General features: G+C 42.8%; 1 protein-coding gene across 3 annotated transcripts in view; it reads right to left on the reverse strand.

Moving 5' to 3' along the window:
• CDK15 (cyclin dependent kinase 15) overlaps window positions 1-19,489 on the reverse strand; it is a 425,222-nt gene that overhangs the window by 228,419 nt on the left and 177,314 nt on the right. For all 3 annotated transcript variants that reach the window (XM_073551521.1, XM_073551520.1, XM_073551522.1), the window contains one exon: window positions 12,255-12,318. In XM_073551521.1, the coding sequence (XP_073407622.1) occupies window positions 12,255-12,318 (64 nt within the window). The remainder of the gene's footprint in view (window positions 1-12,254; window positions 12,319-19,489) is intronic.

Genomic DNA, 19,489 nt, shown 5'->3' on the forward strand with positions numbered 1-19,489 from the left:
TTGCAGAAATAGCCCTGACCAAATTTTTGAACCATTTGTGGTATTTGAATGCAGAGTTGGTGGGATTATCGTTTTTTGATCCCACCATTACAGACAATGAAAAGTTGTTAATGGCTAATAAATTGCTCAGTAGCACAGATGAACCATCAGAGCACGCTAACCTACATGAGTTGATAATTTTACATAGTTATCTAATCTATTCTAGAGCTTTTGTTAAAGTAGTTTTTGAAACGTCAGAATATAATGCTCGGCATTTGCTTACAACTTGCAGGACATATTGCTTTTGTTCTTCATCTTTTGTCACTAGGTCGTTAAAGTCGGTTACTTCCTACCTCTTTTAATTTTTCTTTCCTAACTTTTGGATTTACAACCCTAGCGTGCTCTGATGGTTCATCTGTGCTACTGAGCAATTTATTAGCCATTAACAACTTTTCATTGTCTGTAATGGTGGGATCAAAAACGATAATCCCACCAACTCTGCATTCAAATACCACAAATGGTTCGAAAATTTGGTCAGGGCTATTTCTGCAATGTTGTTGTCACATTCTTTATAGCCTAACAGACTATGCAAAATACCTAAATCTTAAAATACCTCAATTTGGATTTTTTCAAACTTTGAGCGACGAGCGGCACGGGTTAACGTCGTTTGATCGAGCTCAAATTTTGGCTATCTCAATATCTGGAAAGGGGAATCGTTTTGTGGGGTCCAGACGGACAAAATTCCGACATCGATTTTTTGCGGTCACCCTAGTGCACAGTCACACTGCTATGGGTGGCCTGTACCGCCATATAGTGCACAGTCAAGACAGCTATGAGGGGCCTGTACCGCCATATAGTGCACAGTCACAGAGCTATGAGGGGCCTGTACCGCCATATAGTGCACAGTCACACAGCATTGAGGGGCCTCTAATCCTGTGCTGGCAGTCACCACTGTCTAGGAGCGGGATGATAACTTCAGAGGATTTGGAGCTGTTTGGGTGGAAACTTTCCTGCAGCTCATTCCTGGTGCCTCAGTGTTAGTGCTGCAGCCTGCAGCAGTGCGGGACACGTGACTTCTGGGGGTCCTACCTGAAAGCAGTGTGTGACCACTTTCCCTTACACCATGAAGAGGCTGCCTGACCGTGTGCTGCTGCCTACTGCTCCTTGTGGCTGGAACCAGAGGTAAGTCTGGCAGTCCTGGGGTGGGCTCAGCTTTGAGATAGCTGAGCTGCTATGTATAGTTGTGTTGTGCACCTGCATGCTGTCTTCTGCGACTCACTGCTCCCAGTCCCCATGTGGCGCGCGCACACCGCTCTGCTGAATGAGGAAGTGGAGCAGAGCGGCGTGTGACGCCACGTGAGGGCGGTGCTCAGGTGCTGGACCATGGTGCACAGGGGGGAGGGGCCCAGCAGTGCTGCCTGAAAAAGTGGAGAAGCCTGAACAAAATGTAGGGAGGGGGCCCGGGACCAGAGCACGGACCGGGCTGTCAGTGTGCTGGGGCGCCAGGCGGGCCCCCTCAGTCATCAGGCCCCATACACCTGTAAGGGCTGTCATGCCCTGATGGCGGCCCTGTGTGAGCGAGGTATACGGAGCAGAGCCGCGTGTGTACAAGGTGTACGGAGCGGAGCCGCGCGTGTACGAGGTGTACGGAGCAGAGCCGCGCGTGTACGAGGTGTGCAGAGTGGAGATGTGCGTGTACGAGGTGAGCGGAGCCTCGAGTGTACGAGGTGTGCAGAGTGGAGCCGCATGTGTACGAGGTGTGCGGAGTGGAGCCGCGCATGTACGAGATGTGCGGAGCGGAGCTGCGCGTGTACAATGTGTGCGAAGCGGAGCCACGCGTGTACGTAGTGGAGATGTGTGTGTGTATTTTGACATGGGGGGCCCCAATTGAAAATTCACACCGGGGCTCATAACTTTGTAGTGACGCCACTGGTTAAAGGCCACTATACTCCTTTCTCTACCCTTACATAATAAGAATCAGAAGACTCCTATACACATTAGACTGTTAGCTGTGAAACAGAGGCCAGGGGGGCAGTCATGGCTGACGGTGGCAGTACTGGCACACCCTGGCTGCCCGCCACATTAACACATTGTAGTCCACTCATTTGTAAGTCAGGGTCCATTCCTCACTGCCGGGGCTCCTTTTGTTTAGCACCACACAATGATAGTCAGAGTCCAAGTTCATTTTCAGTAAAACAACTTTACTCAGGCCATCCAGTTTAGTCACAGAAACAGCACAAGATTCTTCGCAGAATATATCCATTCCGTTCCCTGTACTGTCCCTCACTCCATGAATATCACATTTCCACATGGGATCCGCCAGTACTGCAGTTCCCTGACTGGTCAGACTAACCCGCTTCAGGAGTTCCCTGCCCACTTCCCTCTGTGAAGGTGAAGTTGAAGGATGGCTCTTCCATTCCTTTCCAGGGCGTAGGTCTCGAACGTTAAGGGATGTTCCCATGAAGTTAGCTGCTACTATTTTTATGCTGCCCTGATATTCCTCCACCACCGTGTGATTGTCAGCTCTTAGGCCCTGGGCCGCTGTGCTCTTTTGCTTAGACGTTCTCCCTGGACACGACTGTCCTGTCCTTACTCCCGGCTCACACTAACTTCAGGAAGCTCCCCCAACTTCTCTTTCTTAGCCCCTCCTAACTAGACAAATCCTATTGGTCTAACTAATCCTTATCCTATTCTACTGTGCTCGCCCTTCCTGTCTAAATCCTACACTATCCCTATATCTTTGCAACACATAGGTACAATGCAATACACAATATATAAACATTACACAACATATGAAGTATACTACTTTTACCAGAAACATATGCAAGGAGTGCAGGGAAATAAACTAGTCCCCCGCACGCCTTACAGCTGATCCCATTGATATTGGCGGATTTGGCCAACTTTATTTTAATGGGTATGGGGGGACTTAAGTTTGGTTAAGTAGAATAATGTGTGGTCTGTGTATTACCACCGGTCTATAGCTGTCATTCAAGAGAAATTTACATTAACACAGTAGAAATCATATCAAGTTGTCATAACAATGATTGTCTTGTTTAGAAAGGGCTCAGATCTATATTGCTAAATAGGACATTATTTTAGTGTTGGTTTAGCAGCCAGCATAACAGTCTCTGCCCCATTCACTCTGACTAATGTGCTTGTTAATTGTCTGTAAAAAGACACTTGTATCCAAGCCATTGTGCAGAAGTAAGGTGAATACGAATAGAGGATTTGGGGAAGAAAATGGAACAGAGTAAGCTCCTTACTGAAATAGGGTGACAAGTCAACAAAAGCCATATTCTACTATAGATTTGTACAGCCTGAGCGATCTGATTCATACATGTCAGTGTCTACTGAGGTCATCAGTGCAATGAGACTCTCTGACATACAGGACGTCTGAATACTTAACCGGAGATCCATTAATCTCAACATTGATCCTTCTTGCACTGTGTGTGTATTTGGATAAGGACATTTCTGCAAGATAAGGAGGACTTTGCTACATCCTCTTCCCATCCAAATATAGAATTTTATTACAAGGGATATGACACAGGTAATGGTGGAAAGGATATATTAACTCATAGTGCAGGGAGGTTTTCTGCTAGAGATATTTTCATGATAACTGCACTCAAGTATGGAGTCTTACTGGCAAAAAGTATGCGCAAGTTTTTTCCAGTAGAAATGAAAACCCATCCTTTAACCCCTTCACCCCTCAGCCTGTTTTCACCATCTTGACCAAGCCAATTTTTTCAATTCTGACCAGTGTCCCTTGAGGTAATAACTCTGGAACACATCAACATATCCCAGTGATTCTGAGATTGTTTGTGACATATTGTATGTCATATTAATGGTAAATTTAGGTTGATATGATTTGCGTTTATGAAAATATTGAAAATTTTACAATTTGAAAACTTTAAATTTTCAAACTTTTAAATTTTTATGCCCGTAAATCAGATGTTTAATAAACAACATTTCCCACATGTCTACTTCACATCAGCATCATTTTTAAACATAATTTTGTTTTCTTAGGAAGTTAGAAGGGTTAAACATTTAACAGCAATATCTAATTTTTTAAACAAAATTTATAAAACCAAATTTCTTGAGACCACTTCCCATTTGAAGTGACTTTGAGGGTCTTATGTGACAGAAAATACTCAAAAGTGATAGGATTTCAAAAACTGCACCCCTCAAAGAGCTGAAAACCACATTCAAGACGTTTATTAACCCTTTAGGGGCTTCACCAGAATTAAAGCATTGTTGAAGGAAAAAATGAAAATTTAACTTTTTCCCACCAAAATATTGACTTAGCCACAAATTTAGCATTTTCAGAAAGGTAACTGGAGAAAACGAACCACACAATTTGTTGTGCAGATTCTCCTGAGTACGCCAATACCCTGTATGTGGTGGAAAACTACTGTTTGGGTGCACGGCAGGTCTTGGAAGGGAAAGGGCAACCTTCAAGTTTTGGATCGCAAATTTGTTTGGAATAGATATTCGGACACCATATTGTGTTTGCAGAGCTCCTGATGTGCCTAAAAAGTGGAAACCTTCCACAAGTGACGCCATTTTGGGAAATACAACCCTCAAGGAATCTACCTAGAATTGTGCTGAGCACCTTGAACCCACAGGTTCTTCACAGAATTTATAAAGTTGAGCCATGAAAATGAAATAATAAAATTTCCCAGTAAAAATGTTGCTTTAGCCCCAGAATTTTCTTTTTCACAGGGGTAAAAGGAAAAAATGGACCCAAAAGTATGTTGTATGATATCTCCTGAGTATAACAGTACTCTATATTTGGTGGAAAACTACTGTTTAGCCACACAGCAAGACTCAAAAGGGAAAGAGCGCCAATTGAAATCTGGAGCACAATTTTGGCTAGAAAATGTTGCGGATACCATGCCACATTCGAAGAGCAACTAACATGCCAAAACAGCAGAAAAACTCACAAGTGACACCATTTTGAAAACTACACCAAGAATTTATCGAGGGGTGTAGTGAGCATTTTTAACCCTCAGGTGATTCCCAGAATTGCATAACATTAAGGCCCCGTCACACACAGCGATTTCGCTAGCGAGATCACTGATTTTGGGACGCCACAGCGATCTCGACAGCGAGATCGCTGTGTGTGGTGGGGATCAGCGACCGGCCCCCCTGCTGGTTATCGCTGATCGTGCAGCATTGGCCTGGGCCGTTTTTCGATCGCTGGTCTCCCGCTGGCCAGGGCGCATCGCTGCGTGTGGCAGCGAGAGACCAGCGATCAGTGACGCTGGATTATAATGTAAACATCAGGTATCCAGGATCCGCGGCTCCTGAATACCCGCTGTTTACCTTGGAAACCGGCATACACGCTGGTTTCCAAGGTAAACAGCGGGTATCCAGGAGTCGCGCGGCTCTTAGATACCTAATGTTTACCTTGGAAACCAGCGTGTACGCCAGTTTCCAAGGTAAACAGCGGCTATCCAGGAGCCGCGGCTCCTGGATACCCAAAGTTTACATTAGAAACCAGTGTCCAGCGTCGCTGGTCCTGATCGCTGGTGCTGTCTATATGACAGCTCACCAGCGATCAGCCTAACGATGTCCCAGCGATCCCATCATGTCGGATCGTTGGTGGGATCGCTGGGACATCGTTATGTGTAACGGGGGCTTTAGGCTGAGTCTATGGAAAATTACCATTTGTTTCCAATAAAATGTTGCATTGGCGCCAATTTTTTAATGTTCAAAAGGGGTAATAGGAGAAAATGGACCATATAATTTGTTACACAATTTCTCCTGAATTCGCGACTACCCCATATGTAGGCGAAAACTACTCTTTAGGCACAATGGAAAGCTCAGAAGGGAAGGAGTGCCATATTGGAGTTCAAATTTTGCTGGACTGGTTTGAGGGTGCCATGTCACATTGGCAGATACTCTGAGGTGCCAGAACAGCTGTTATAGTGCCTAGTACATTGTAGTGCCCATACATTATGAACAGCTCATGCTTTTGGAGACCCTCACCCTGTAAATTAAGCTGGCTCTCATCATTATAGAAATACCAAACATGTGGACGCTAAATGTGGTTTAGGCACACCATGGGGCTCAGAATAGAGAGGCATTTGAATTTGTGAGAGCAGAATTTGCTGGATTTCTTTTGGGGGTGAGGAACCATAGAGCTTTTCCAGAGCCTTTGTGCAATCAGTAATGTGGAAGCCCCCTATATTTCCGTTAACAGATGACGAACCTGAGTGGGGACTTAATTGACAAAAAAGTGAGTTGAAGCTTTTACTGGAAACATTTTATATAACATTTTGGATCGCATTTATCCTGCGCTCTACACTGAACACTTATATTGGGGTTTCCATTTAAGTCTCCAAATGATGTGATTCAAATAAAACCCCAAGGGATTCATTCACTATAATGAGGCAGTAGAGTTACTCTGGACTCGGTCTGGCCTCTGTTCAGTGGTGTCCTTCTTTTCAGAGGTGCACAAAACTGTGGTAGACCGCACTTTCATGCACGCTTAAAAAACGGACTCTGCCGAATCATAGGACAGAGAGTTCACAGTGACTCCATCTGCTTCATTATAGGGAATCTTCCATTGGGGGTTCCATCTAAATCATGTATTTCAGAGATTTACACAGAAAACCAGTTGTAAGCGCTCAGTGTAGAGCGCAGGATAAATGTGAACCTGTTAAGCGTTGGATTCCTGCGGCTACAAAGCAGGAGTCCAGAGCCTCACATACTGCTTCGCAGCAAGTTACTCCTGAGGCTAAGTCCCTCTGCCGCTCCTCTGAGCATGCTCATGAGACGATCTCCCATTGGAGGCCGGAAGTCACGTGCTCAGGTCCTTCTCCTGATCTGATTGGTCCATCTCAGAGATCTGGAAGGTCCTGGCAGCACACGGCTATAAAAGGGCCGCATGGCCGTTCGGCCATGCACTAGTATAGGCTATTATTGCTAGATGTGTGAATGGTGATGGATGCATGATTCTGGTGACTGAGTCATTAAGATTCCCCTCCCTCTGATATTACGCATGTGGATAGGGAACTATAGTTAGAGTCCACGCCAGTCAGTGGCAAGCCATAGGCCACTGTGCACACCGCACCTCTACACTAGCGTCCGGTGGTGTCACGTCTCTCAAGGCACCATCGCTTAGCGGCTGTGTATGTTTTTGTTACAGCGCCTCTGTGAGTTTAACAGAGTCTGCTCCGCGCCCATTGGGTGACATTGAACCCGAGCGCATTATACCACCATATAGCGCATCTGCCATTGTTTATCAGCGGTTTTAACACCTACTGCACGGCGGACCCTGAGCGGCAAATGCACTTTATTATTTATTTATTTAGTGCGTTCCGCCGTTCCTAACAGAACCTTAGCCTTACTGTGATCTTTAGGAGGAAGTATGAACAAATCAACATCAGGTCAAAAATTGATTCTATTCATTTTTTATGCTATTTCTCATTTGGTATAAGTGATTAGATGACTTTATTCTTCGGGTCTGTGCGATTAGAGCGATACTAGATTTATATTTTTTTAATGTTTGGCTGCTATCATACACTAAAAACACTTTTGCATTGCCATATTTTGAAAGGTATTATTTTTCTATACAGTATATCCGCCGCCAAAGTCATGAGAGGGCTTGTTTTTTGCAGGACGAGCTGACACTTTTATTGGTATTATTTTTGGACACATAACATTTTTTGATTGCTTTCTATTTCAATTTTTGGGAGGCAGAATGAACAAAATCTAACAATTCAGGAACTTTTTTTGGGGGATTTTTTTATGCTGTTCACCCTGTGGTGAAGTTGTTATGGCAGCTTTTCTTCGGGTCAGGACATTTACAGCGATAGCACATTTATTAAATTGTTTTTGTTTTGGTGCTTTTACACAATAAAAACTATTTTATGGAAAAAAATAATTGTTTTTGCTTTAATTTTTTATGTTTGCACTGTGTTACGACTTGTCTTTTGCGGGACAAGATGGTGTTTACAGTGATACCATTTTTATTTCCATTTGACTTTTTGATCACGGTATCCATTTTTTGTTGAGCGGTATGATGAAAAAGTATAGTTTTTTGCCACGTTTTTATTTATTTTATTTTTTTACGCTGTTCACTAAAGGGGTTAACTAGTGTGACAGTTTTATTGGTCGGGGATTTCTGGATGCAGAGATACCAAATATATGTACTTTTTTTTTTACATAAATATGTTTATTTATTGGTATAACTTTTTTCACTTTTGGTTCTTTATTTTGTAATTTTTAAAAAAATATTTTTATTTGTTTTACTTTATTTATTTAGGTCCTCTATGGGACTTTTATTAGTTTGATTGCTTGTATAATGCTGGGACCCTGACTCCAGCGATGTGTCACTTACTGGGCTGCTTGCTGTAGTTTTGATAAAATCACTGTTTTATCTGCTGCAGATCTATCAGTTCTTTGAATGCTGAGCTCTCTATAACCCTGCCGACACCACTGATTGGCAGCCTTCAGTGTACATTGTGCAGAAAGCTGAGAATCAATGGTAAGAGTGGAGTAATGCAGAACTCATGAATAAGGAGGACTACCTGGCAGCAAAGTTTACTAGTCCTCTACTGATAGTCTCTTAGTAAAAAAAAAAAAACAGTGATTTTATCAAAACTGCAGCAAGCAGCCCACATCATTGAATTCAGGTTCTCCACTTCTACTTTATGCTGCTCTCAGATTAGGTGGTAAAAACCTGTTGACAGATTCCCTTCATTGAGCCTTGCAACCTGATAGGGATTATGGCCAAACCATAATCCCAAGTGTAGTAAGCTTTTTGTGGAGAACTTGCCCCTGTTCAGTACAAAGCAATATAATGGTAGACTGAATGAGATGCCCTTGATAAAGCTCTGCAGGGTAATACTTCTTATTAAGGTTATCCATCTTTTCTATTAGATGGCTATTGGCTGAATGATGTTTTGGCCGACTCTTCCATACAGAGGGGCTCTCGCTCAGCCAAGCGCTCATGTTCTTTTTTGAGAAAGCCGCTTACTGATACATCGGTAAGGGCTTATATCCAGAAGAACAATGTGATAGGCAGTCCGAAATCGGACTTGTGTGAGTGACATCTCCCCTGAATAGTCAGCCGTGGGACCCATACACATAAAAAAAATCATCCAAACCCATTAATATTGGCAGGTATGGCCAACATTACTCTAATGGGAATGATGGGGCTTTAGGCTGGTATTACGCCAGGACATTTTTGTAGAAAAAAAAATTGAAGAATAAAAACTTTAACAAAAGATTTCCAAGTGATTTTCATTCTACTCTGTAGGGGGAAAAGCTACTAATTTTGAAAATTGCTCTGATGTTCCTTTACTAAACTCCAGCAATTGTAAAGACATTTTCAAGCTGCTAAATGCACAGACCATAATATCACAACGAGTAGTAGCCCTGGCATAACGCAAACCTATTGTAAGCTAATGTCCAACCCTTTAATGAGTCTTGTGACATAACTAGAGATATCAGCCAAACCCCAAACTACACAGGTTGTAGGCTCATTGTAAGTGGTGGTCTTTTGAATGATATACCCACAGATTTCTCTGCTGATTTCTCCCGTTCACAATCCATCTTGCTGTATTATTCTAGTTTTTTTTTACACATGAACTTTAATACAAACAGATTAAAACTAATGATTATTATTTCCAATTAACGTAATTTGTATCTGTGTTTTACGGATGATGAAAGCATAATACAGAGGAAACAACCATTGGAAAACAATGAATAATTTGGAAATGTTTCTATTCCTAATGTTTTCACTGTAATAATGTTATTTCTAAACATTTAAGCCTACTTTACTGTTTTAATGGTAAAACCTCTGTCCAAGTGCCCTGTGTCTACTAACCTTGTTTTTCTTTAATACCAAGCTTTTTCTTCTTACTTTAGAATAAATGCTGACAAAACTGGAATTCTTGGATGAAAAGGTTTTTGAAAGTTCGTATGTGAAATTGTCCAGTAAATATGTCTAATATGTAATCAGTATTTTCAAATGTCATTTGGTTGCCAATGCCACCTGACTAGTACCGACTGGCACCATTTACTACTGTATATTGGTGAGATCAAGGACAGGCAAGAGTTACCTGCCTACAGTCTAAGGCTATGTTCACATGTTGCTGCAATTTTTATGCAAATTAAGGTAAGGAGGCTTATTCGCAGTGCAATGTTCCTCTGGGAAATTTAATATGCAAATTGCCTCTTCAGAGAGAAAGAGGACTTGAACTTTACTTAAGTTGGTATGTCACTCTCCATAAGGAGAAACCTTACCCCTTAGACCTCAGTCCAGAGCCTCTCACCTAGCCAAATCAGATCTCATACTTTGCACTGACGAGGGCCAATAGCCCGAAACACCGTGTCTGCAAATTGAGATTCTGATTTGGCTTTTATCCTAAGTCATATTACAAGACTCGTTAAAGGGTTGATTGTGACTTGTAGGATCGCTACTACCAACAGGTGGCGCTATAGAGTTCAAGTTCTCTTTCTCTCTGAAGAGACAATTTGGATATTAAATTTCCCAGAGGAGCATTGCACGGAAAATAAGCCTCCTTACCTTGACAAGCCAGAGCTGGTATGTCACAACCTTACCCCTTAGACCTCAGGGGCCTTTAGGAACTAATCCATGGTCCAGGTGTATTGAAGGAATACTAATCTTGTAAAAAGTGCAATTGCACAGTGATCACAGAAACCATGGAAGGAAATGAAATGGAGGATGGACCTTTTTTGCACTGCCGAAGACACCAGTAATGGATTCCACAGATGTGAAGAAGGAGTCCAGGAGGCGATGTGTGGAGAATTGCAGTTTTATTGTCAACGCATTTCAAGTTCTCAGACTTGTTCATCAGGACAAAAGGACCATGGAATACTCCTTACATGTGGAGGAAAGGAAATTAAGCCAGCTAAGGTGGTTTTTCCTGATGAAGAAGTCTGTGAACTTTGAAACGTGTTGAAAATTAAACCGCAATTCTCCACACATCGCTTCCTTTAGGATGTGTGCACACGCTGCGGATTCTGCTGCGGATCTGCAGCAGTTTCTGCTGCGGTGTACAGTACCATAATATCCTATGGGAAATGGAAATCGCAGCGCAGACCGTGCGGATTTTTCCACACGGATTTGCTGCGGTTTCTAATCCGCAGAAAGAATTGACATGTCAATTCTTTCTGCGGATTCCGCTGCGGGTTACCATCTACTCCATTGTAGAGGTGATAAACCGCTGGGCAAAACCACAGGATAATCCGCAGACAAACCGCAGGTCTTTTGACTTGCGGATTTACCTGCAGATCTTGCTAAATCCGCAGCAGAATCCGCAGCGTGTGCACGTACCGTTAGTCTTTCATCACCATTTGTGGAAACCATTATTGGTGTATTCAGCGGCGCAAAAAATTTCCATCCTCTATTTGATTTCCTTACAGAATACACTCTGCAGCAGCTATTGCTTTGAGCTTTTATGATGTACCTGCCAGGTGAGCACATCCCTGCACCTTTTGTTCTTCCATCATCTATTCGGGTGAAGGGCCTGTCACACTAAGCGATATTGCTAGCAATATCGCTGTAACGTCACTGGTTTTTGTGACGTTATAGCGATATTGCTAGCGATATCACTATGTGTGATACTTACCTCCGACCGGCTCCCCACTGGTTATCGCTGATCGTGCGAGAACGTCCTGGGCCGTTTCTCGTCGTCAGCTTCCTGCTGGGCTTCCTGTGGCGCCGACGAGCGACGCGTGGAGCCGGGCGGGAGGACGCAGGATCGCCTCGTCTGACAGGTAATTAATGACCCCCGACCCGTGCGATGTCGCTGGTGAGATCTGCCTGTGTGGCAGCTCACTAGTGACCACTTAGCGATGCACCAGTGATCCTGACCGCGTCATATCGCTGGTCGGGATCGCTGGTGCATCGCTAAGTGTGACAGTACCTTAAGACCCTATATTTCCGCTGTTGTTTTCCAGCCTTCCCATTGGCACATAAGATCATAAGTATATAAACCACCAACAATGAGCGCCAATCAACAATATGAGAGGACGGTAAGAGCTCATCATGGACCATTTTCTCTTAGCAATGATCACGATGGGGGTATGATCATTCCTTCCTTCTGTCATTATTGTCAACTGAACATCTTTCGTTACATCAGGGGATGAGCTGTCTGCCATTGTATAAAAATATGATAAATGGATTATGAGTTCTGCTGATCGCTGGGAACGTTTACACTGTGCAGTAATTGGAAATCACCCTTTAATGACCATATGTTCAGTCTATTGTCAGCCATAGGTTCCAGCTGAGACCTACTTACCTGTTTTGTAGTTTGGAAGTTGAGATACTCCAGGCCACGTTTCCTCTGTTGGCGTCCCAATAACCTGCAAGAAGTTATTTTACATTACTAACAGTTCTAATATCCTCTAATGCAGTAAAATTATGAAATTATGGAGACCTGACAAGTGTCAGAATAAACTGTCATTCTAAAGAATCACTTCATATTTTTTTAAAGGGAACCTGTCACCTCCTTTTGACGTTATAAGGCTATGTGCACACGCTGCGGATTGGTCTGCGGATTTGTATCTGCGGAACCGCAGGTAAAATGACCTGTGGATTGGCCTGCGGTTTATCACCTCTACAATGGAGGAGATGGTAAACCGCAGCAGAATCCGCAGAAAAGTAGTGACATGTCATTTCTTTCTGCGGAATCAAAAGCGCAGCTTTTCCACAGTTAAAAATCCGCAGTATGTGTACAGCAGATTGTAAATCACATACAGTTAGGTCCATATATATTTGTACAGAGACAACATTTTTCTAATTTTGGTTCTAGACATTACCACAATGAATTTTAAACAAAACAATTCAGATGCAGTTGAAGTGAAGACTTTCAGCTTTCATTTGAGGGTATCCACATTAAAATATTGGATGAAGGGTTTAGGAGTTTCAGCTCCTTAACATGTGCCACCCTGTTTTTAAAGGAGCCAAAAGTAATTGGACGGTTGACTCCAAGGCTATTTCATGGACAGGTGTGGGCAATCCCTTCGTCATGTCATTCTCAATTAAGCAGATAAAAGGCCTGGAGTTGATTTGAGGTGTGGTGTTTGCATTTGGAAGGTTTTGCTGTGAAGGAAACATGTGGTCAAAGGAGCTCTTCATGCAGGTGAAACAAGCCATCCTTAAGCTGCAAAAACAGAAAAAAAAACCATCCGAGAAATTGCTACAACATTAGGAGTGGCAAAATCTACAGTTTGGTACATCCTGAGAAAGAAAGAAAGAAAGCACTGGTGAACTCATCAATGCAAAAAGACCTGGGCGCCCACGGAAGACAACAGTGGTGGATGATTGCAGAATAATCTCCATGGTGAAGAGAAACCCCTTCACAACAGCCAACCAAGTGAACAACACTCTCCAGGAGGTAGGCGTATCAATATCCAAATCTACCATAAAGAGAAGACTGCATGAAAGTAAATACAGAGGGTTCACTGCACGGTGCAAGCCACTCATAAGCATCAAGAATCAAAAGACTAGACTGCACTTTGCTAAAAAAAAACATCTAAAAAAGCCAGCACAGTTCTGGAAGAACATTCTTTGGACAGATGAAACCAAGATTTACCTCTAGCAAAATGATGGAAAGAGAAAAGTATGGCGAAGGCGTGGTACAGCTCATGATCCAAAGCATACCACATCATCTGTAAAACATGGCGGAGGCAGTGTGATGGCTTGGGCATGCATGGCTGCCAGTGGCACTGGGTCACTAGTGTTTATTGATGATGTGACACAGGACAGAAGCAGCCAAATGAATTCTGAGGTATTCAGAGCCATACTGTGTGCTCAGATCCAGCCAAATGCAGCCAAACTGATTGGTCGTCGTTTCATACTACAGATGGACAATGACCCAAAACATAAAGCCAAAGCAACCCAGGAGTTTATTAAAGCAAACAAGTGAAATATTCTTGAATGGCCAAGTCAGTCACCTGATCTCAACCCAATTGAGCATGCATTTCACTTGTTAAAGACTAAACTTCAGACAGAAAGGCCCACAAACGGCAACTGAAAACCACCGCAGTGAAGGCCTGGCAGAGCATCAAAAAGGAGGAAACACAGCTTCTGGTGATGTTCAAGACTTCAGGCAGTCATTGCCAACAAAGGGTTTTCAACCAAGTACTAGAAATGAACATTTTATTTACAATTATTTAGTCTGTCCAATTACTTTTGGTCCCTTAAAAACAGGGTGGCACATGTTAAGGAGCTGAAACTCCTAAACCCTTCATCCAATTTTAATGTGGATACCCTCAAATGAGCTGAAAGTCTGAACTTCAACTGCATCTGAATTGCTTTGTTTAAAATTCATTGTGGTAATGTCTAGAACCAAAATTAGAAAAAATGTTGTCTCTGTCCAAATATATATGACCTAACTGTAGATTTACATGCTACTGTACACTGTGTGCAGAACTGCTGCAGATCCGTAGCGGCCAAAACTGCAGCAGATCTGCAGCAAAAACCGCAGCGTGTGCACATAGCCTAAGATGCGGCCACTGCCTTTCGGGGCTTATCTACAGCATTCTATAATGCTGTAGATAAGCCCCCAGTTTGACTTGAAAGAGAAGAAAATCAAGTTTTTTTATACTCACCCGGGGCAGTCCGGTCCGATGGGCGTCGCAGGTCCGGCGCCTCCCATCTTCTGCCGATGTCGTCGTCCCGCTTGCTTTGTGCCGTGCTCCTGCGCAGGTGTACTGATCTGCCCGGGAAAGGTCAGAGATGCCCAACGCCTGCGCACTGCACTACTTTGCCCTCAGTACGCCTACACAGGAGCGCAGCACAAAGCAAGGAAGATGATGACATCGCATGAAGTTGGGAGGCGTTGGACCCAGGACCTGTGACACCCATTGGCCCGGACCGCCCCTGGGTGAGTATAATAAAACTTAATTTTTTTCTCTTTCAGGTCAGACTGGGGGCTTATCTACAGCATTACAGAATGCTGTGTAGATAAGCCCCAAAAGGCAGTGGCCGCAGCTTATAGCGGCAAAACGAGGTGACAGGTTCCCTTTAAAAACAGCTAAATATAAAGGTGAAGGAATCCTGAAAAACCTAATAAATCATCTACTAATAAATAGAAAAAAAGACGTCAAAGAGGGAACCTCATTTGTAAGCTAAGCAAATCAAAGTTTTCTAACCCCTCATTTTAAGAGAGACCTTCCATCTTGGTTAATAATTAATTGCTGTCTTTGAACTAAATCTAGTTTTTCAATATTCTTTTACAATGATGATGACTCTAAAACTGGATCCCATATTCAAGATGTGGCCTTTCAAGTGATTTATAGAGGAGTAATAAATACATTGGGATCACAGGATTTTTTCTCTCTTTTTATATACCTTAAATTAATATGTCCATGGAAGTATCAAACATGGAATTCCCTTAAGGGAAAAGGGAGAAACAGTAGCGTTTCTGAGCGTAGTATGATTAAAACTGATTTGACCACAAAAAGGCAAACTTCTCATCTGATAAAGTGGTGCCAGCAGGGCACAATTCCATGTTGTCATATGTGAGAAGCACATGAAATGGGTGCAGACAACCTGGTATACTGCATGAATTTTCTCCAAGAAGAGTTCCGGCAGAGCGCGATTGAAGTAAAAGAGCCAGGTGATAAGCGAGTTTCGGCTGTATCCAGCTTCCCTCATGTGTCCAACACCTGAGGAAGCCTGGATAGAACCGAAACACGTTGTGGTTTTAATACATTTTATTTTTACGGTGATCTATTCACTCCCCATTTTTATTTATTGCTGGAGCACTTATCACCTGGCTCTTTTACTGTTATGTCTATGGAAGTGGGAGAGACAGGCACACTACCGATTCCCATGGAAGTGATTAGAGAGATGGTCACCTATGCACACTATCTCTTCATTCACCTGAAGGCACAGAACCCCCGTTCTTGGAATCCCTCCAATTGTACATTTATTACCTATGATAGATGTGGCTTAAAGGGCAATACCTATAAATCAAAGAATATTAGTCTAACATGTTTTTTTATGGTGAACATGTGGATGGGGAAAACACTTTTTTTTACAGCACTATCACTGAGAAATTAACCTATTTTGCCAAATCAGTACACATTACTAAAGTGGTTTCTCATAAAACAGACATGTAATTGCTGTACCAAAACGGAAATAATGCAGTCATCTAGAAGAAGGAAACGATCCAGAGATACCAAATAAGGTTTCTAGCCCTTAAGCCTCCTGTTTTATTACTACTAAACACAAAACTGACTGATTGACTGTCAGTAAATTTAGCTGAATTCCTTTAACATTTGAAGCCAACAAGGAAATATGAAACTTAGAAAAGGAAAACATTTGACTTTTTGGTAAGGTCTGTCACCCAGCCTTGATGAAGACAAATGATCCTTTTCTGAGACCAAGCATATACACTCAGTGATCAAAGAGTACACCCTGTGCTGAAGGACCTGATGCTGTCTGTGTGGAAAGACCAAGGAAAGGTCAAGCAGTAAAAAAAACATTGAAATTGATGCTACATGAACAAACAGCAGGAACCTCTTCTTCCTCTCCACAGGTCCACGCTGCCAGTCTAAAAATGTCAGCGTAGAGGACATAGAAACATTTTGGTAGGTTTTATTAAAATTTACAATAATATACATATTCAGGAAATAAAGTAACTTGTATCTCATGTAATTAAAAACACATGTGACATGCACAAATGTGAACAAGTCTGTTGGACAATGTTCACACCACCCACTGACCGAAACACAAACAAAAAGCACAGAATGACAAATGTGCAGAAATACCTTGCAGTAAGACATATGACAGTAGTCAGCAAGTGCTGATAAAAGGTAACAACAAATACAGGGTATTTAGTCGATACTTTTTTTGCAAAAAATGCAAAAAACACGTATTGTGTTTTTAATCCAGTTTTTTTCGTGCTTATGCATGATTTGAGAGACCCCACCCCTCTCTTGTGTGACATGCACATAAGGAGCTGTCTTACACCACGTGCCCATACTAGAAAGCGCCTGTCTTAATCCTGCTCATTTAGACACTGTTCATATGTTCAGGTTTTAAATACATTAGATAGGGACTGCTTCAATACGGGTTACCTTGACGAGGTGGAGCAGCTTGGCATACATTTTTTTTGCAACAAAGCGTATCGACTAAATACCCTGTATTTGTTGTTACCTTTTAAAAGCACTTGCTGGCTACTGTCATATGTCTTACTGCAAGGTATTTCTGCAGATTTGTTATTCTGTGCTTTTTGTGTTTCGGTCAGTGGGTGGTGTGAACATTGTCCAACAGACTTGTTCACATTTGTGCATGTCACATGTGTTTTTAATCCAGTTTTTTTCGTGCTTATGCATGATTTGAGAGACCCCACCCCTCTCTTGTGTGACATGCAAATAAGGAGCTGTCTTACACCACGTGCCCATACTAGAAAGCGCCTGTCTTAATCCTGCTCATTTAGACACTGTTCATATGTTCAGGTTTTAAATGCATTAGATAGGGACTGCTTCAATACGGGTTGATACTGAAAAAGATAAATTTCAGCTCACCTCTTTTAGGTTCGTAAGAACTATTGAAAAGCTCTGAGCGCGGACACGTCTCTGCCAGGACGTATAATGACTCCAAGAACAGGAAGAAAGGTCCAGCTCCAGAAATTTAAAATCCAGGATTTTTATTGTATCATATTTAAAATACATTCATGGCTGCCTGTGATCAAGTAACGGCAGCAGAGTTCACCGCATGGGGATATTCTCCAGGTCTCTGTACGCGTTTCGAGCACAATTGCTCTTAGACTCAGAGTCATGATACAATAAAAATCCTGGATTTTAAATTTCTGGAGCTGGACCTTTCTTCCTTTTCTTGGGTTCAATATGGGTTACCTTGATGAGGTGGAGCAGCTTGGCATACATTTTTTTGCAAAAAAACATCGACTAAATACCCTGTATTTGTTGTTACCTTTTATCAGCACTTGCTGACTACTGTCATATGTCTTACTGCAAGGTATTTCTGCACATTTGTCATTCTGTGCTTTTTGTTTGTGTTTGTATCACATGTAAGTAGCAAATTAAATTAATATTTTTTATCTTAATATATTACATTTTAACCTATAAACAAAAAAAAATCTAACCAAACTTTAAAGCTAGGGCTCGACAAATGGTGTGTTTCTATGAATTTTTGAAAAGAAAACCCTCCAAAAGGTACAGTGATGATCTAATTTGTTGGCCCCCTTGATTGTTACAGAAAATGAATTATTTCTCCCAGAAAATTATTGCAGTTACACATGTTACCCCTAGCCAGTACGTTGACTGCTACTACCCACCAGGTTGAGGAAATGAGCAAGCCTAAGCCAGCTTACAAGGTGCTCCTGGGTATGGCATTTCTTCAGGCAATTTGCTGATGGTAAGACACTGGTGGTTTGCACGGTGTGCCCTTGTGGCGCCCTGCGTCTTTATCGCCACAAAAGGGTTAAATATGTACTGTTCTGTATGTGTTTTGTGAGCAATGGGAGTTATGCTTTCTCTGCTAGACACACACAATTTGCCTCATTCCCTCATTTGACTGAAGCTGCGAGCTTTGCAGACATGCCCTAACTGGGAGGGGGAGGGGCCGACTTGTTGTTCTCAGTGTGAAGAAGGAGGAAGTACGCCTGGCCGCCATGATGACATGTGGCTGATCCAGGAGTGAGAGGTAAGAAGCAGGGAACCAGCCCCTAGATCATCCATGCTTTCAGAGCTGGGTGATAAGCTGAGAGACTGCGTGGGATTACACAACCAGCAGAAAAAGTGTTTTCCCTCAGAAATGCTGCAATAACCTGGAATCAGTGAAGGATAGTGCAAGTGGGAACTTGAGCTGCGTCACAAAGGATTCAAACTGCAAGTTGCTGAAGGCGAAATACCCAGTGAGTAAAGGCAATACTGGGAAGTTCAAAACTCCAGAAAGCCTTGGTCCCAAAATGGATTAGAATAGCAGGAGGTTACACTGAGTCACGGCAAGGAAAGATAACTCCCATTCTCCAGAGCAGACTGTAACCTGGTGAGAGTTGTAATATCTCCTCTGAATTGCACCTGAACTACAGTAAATGATAAAGTGACTTTCCTTGTCTCCTGCCTTATTACTCCGTGCGTTCTACTTGCATCACAATCTCTGGGGGTCCTGCCCTGGTTGGAGAGGGTTTAACATCTGCACTGCCATCACCATCTACTCCCCCAGTGATCATCTGCAGTGCCGGCTATACTACAGTTGAACACTCCAACTGGCGTCACGAATCATCTCATAAACTTGATCCCCATTCAATTCTATCCCTTTTACATGACTGCCTGAGGCCACGGACCGGGTTACAGCCACTGTGACATTTCCCATTGAAATCAACGGGCCCGGCGCCGAGTACCCCACGGTCTCTGGGGTGCGTCACCCTCAGAGCCTGAAGTGAGGCATAAATCTTCTGAACCTGAGCACCACCTGCTTGACGTGACATCTCAATTCTAATGACGCCATCATGTGTGTAGCTATATCAATTCTATGCTTGCTGGAAAAAACACTTCAGGG

Source organism: Dendrobates tinctorius, unplaced genomic scaffold, assembly GCF_039654945.1.
Source record: "Dendrobates tinctorius isolate UK_male_01 unplaced genomic scaffold, ASM3965494v1 ptg000177l, whole genome shotgun sequence".
NCBI classification, from domain to species: Eukaryota; Metazoa; Chordata; class Amphibia; order Anura; family Dendrobatidae; genus Dendrobates; species Dendrobates tinctorius.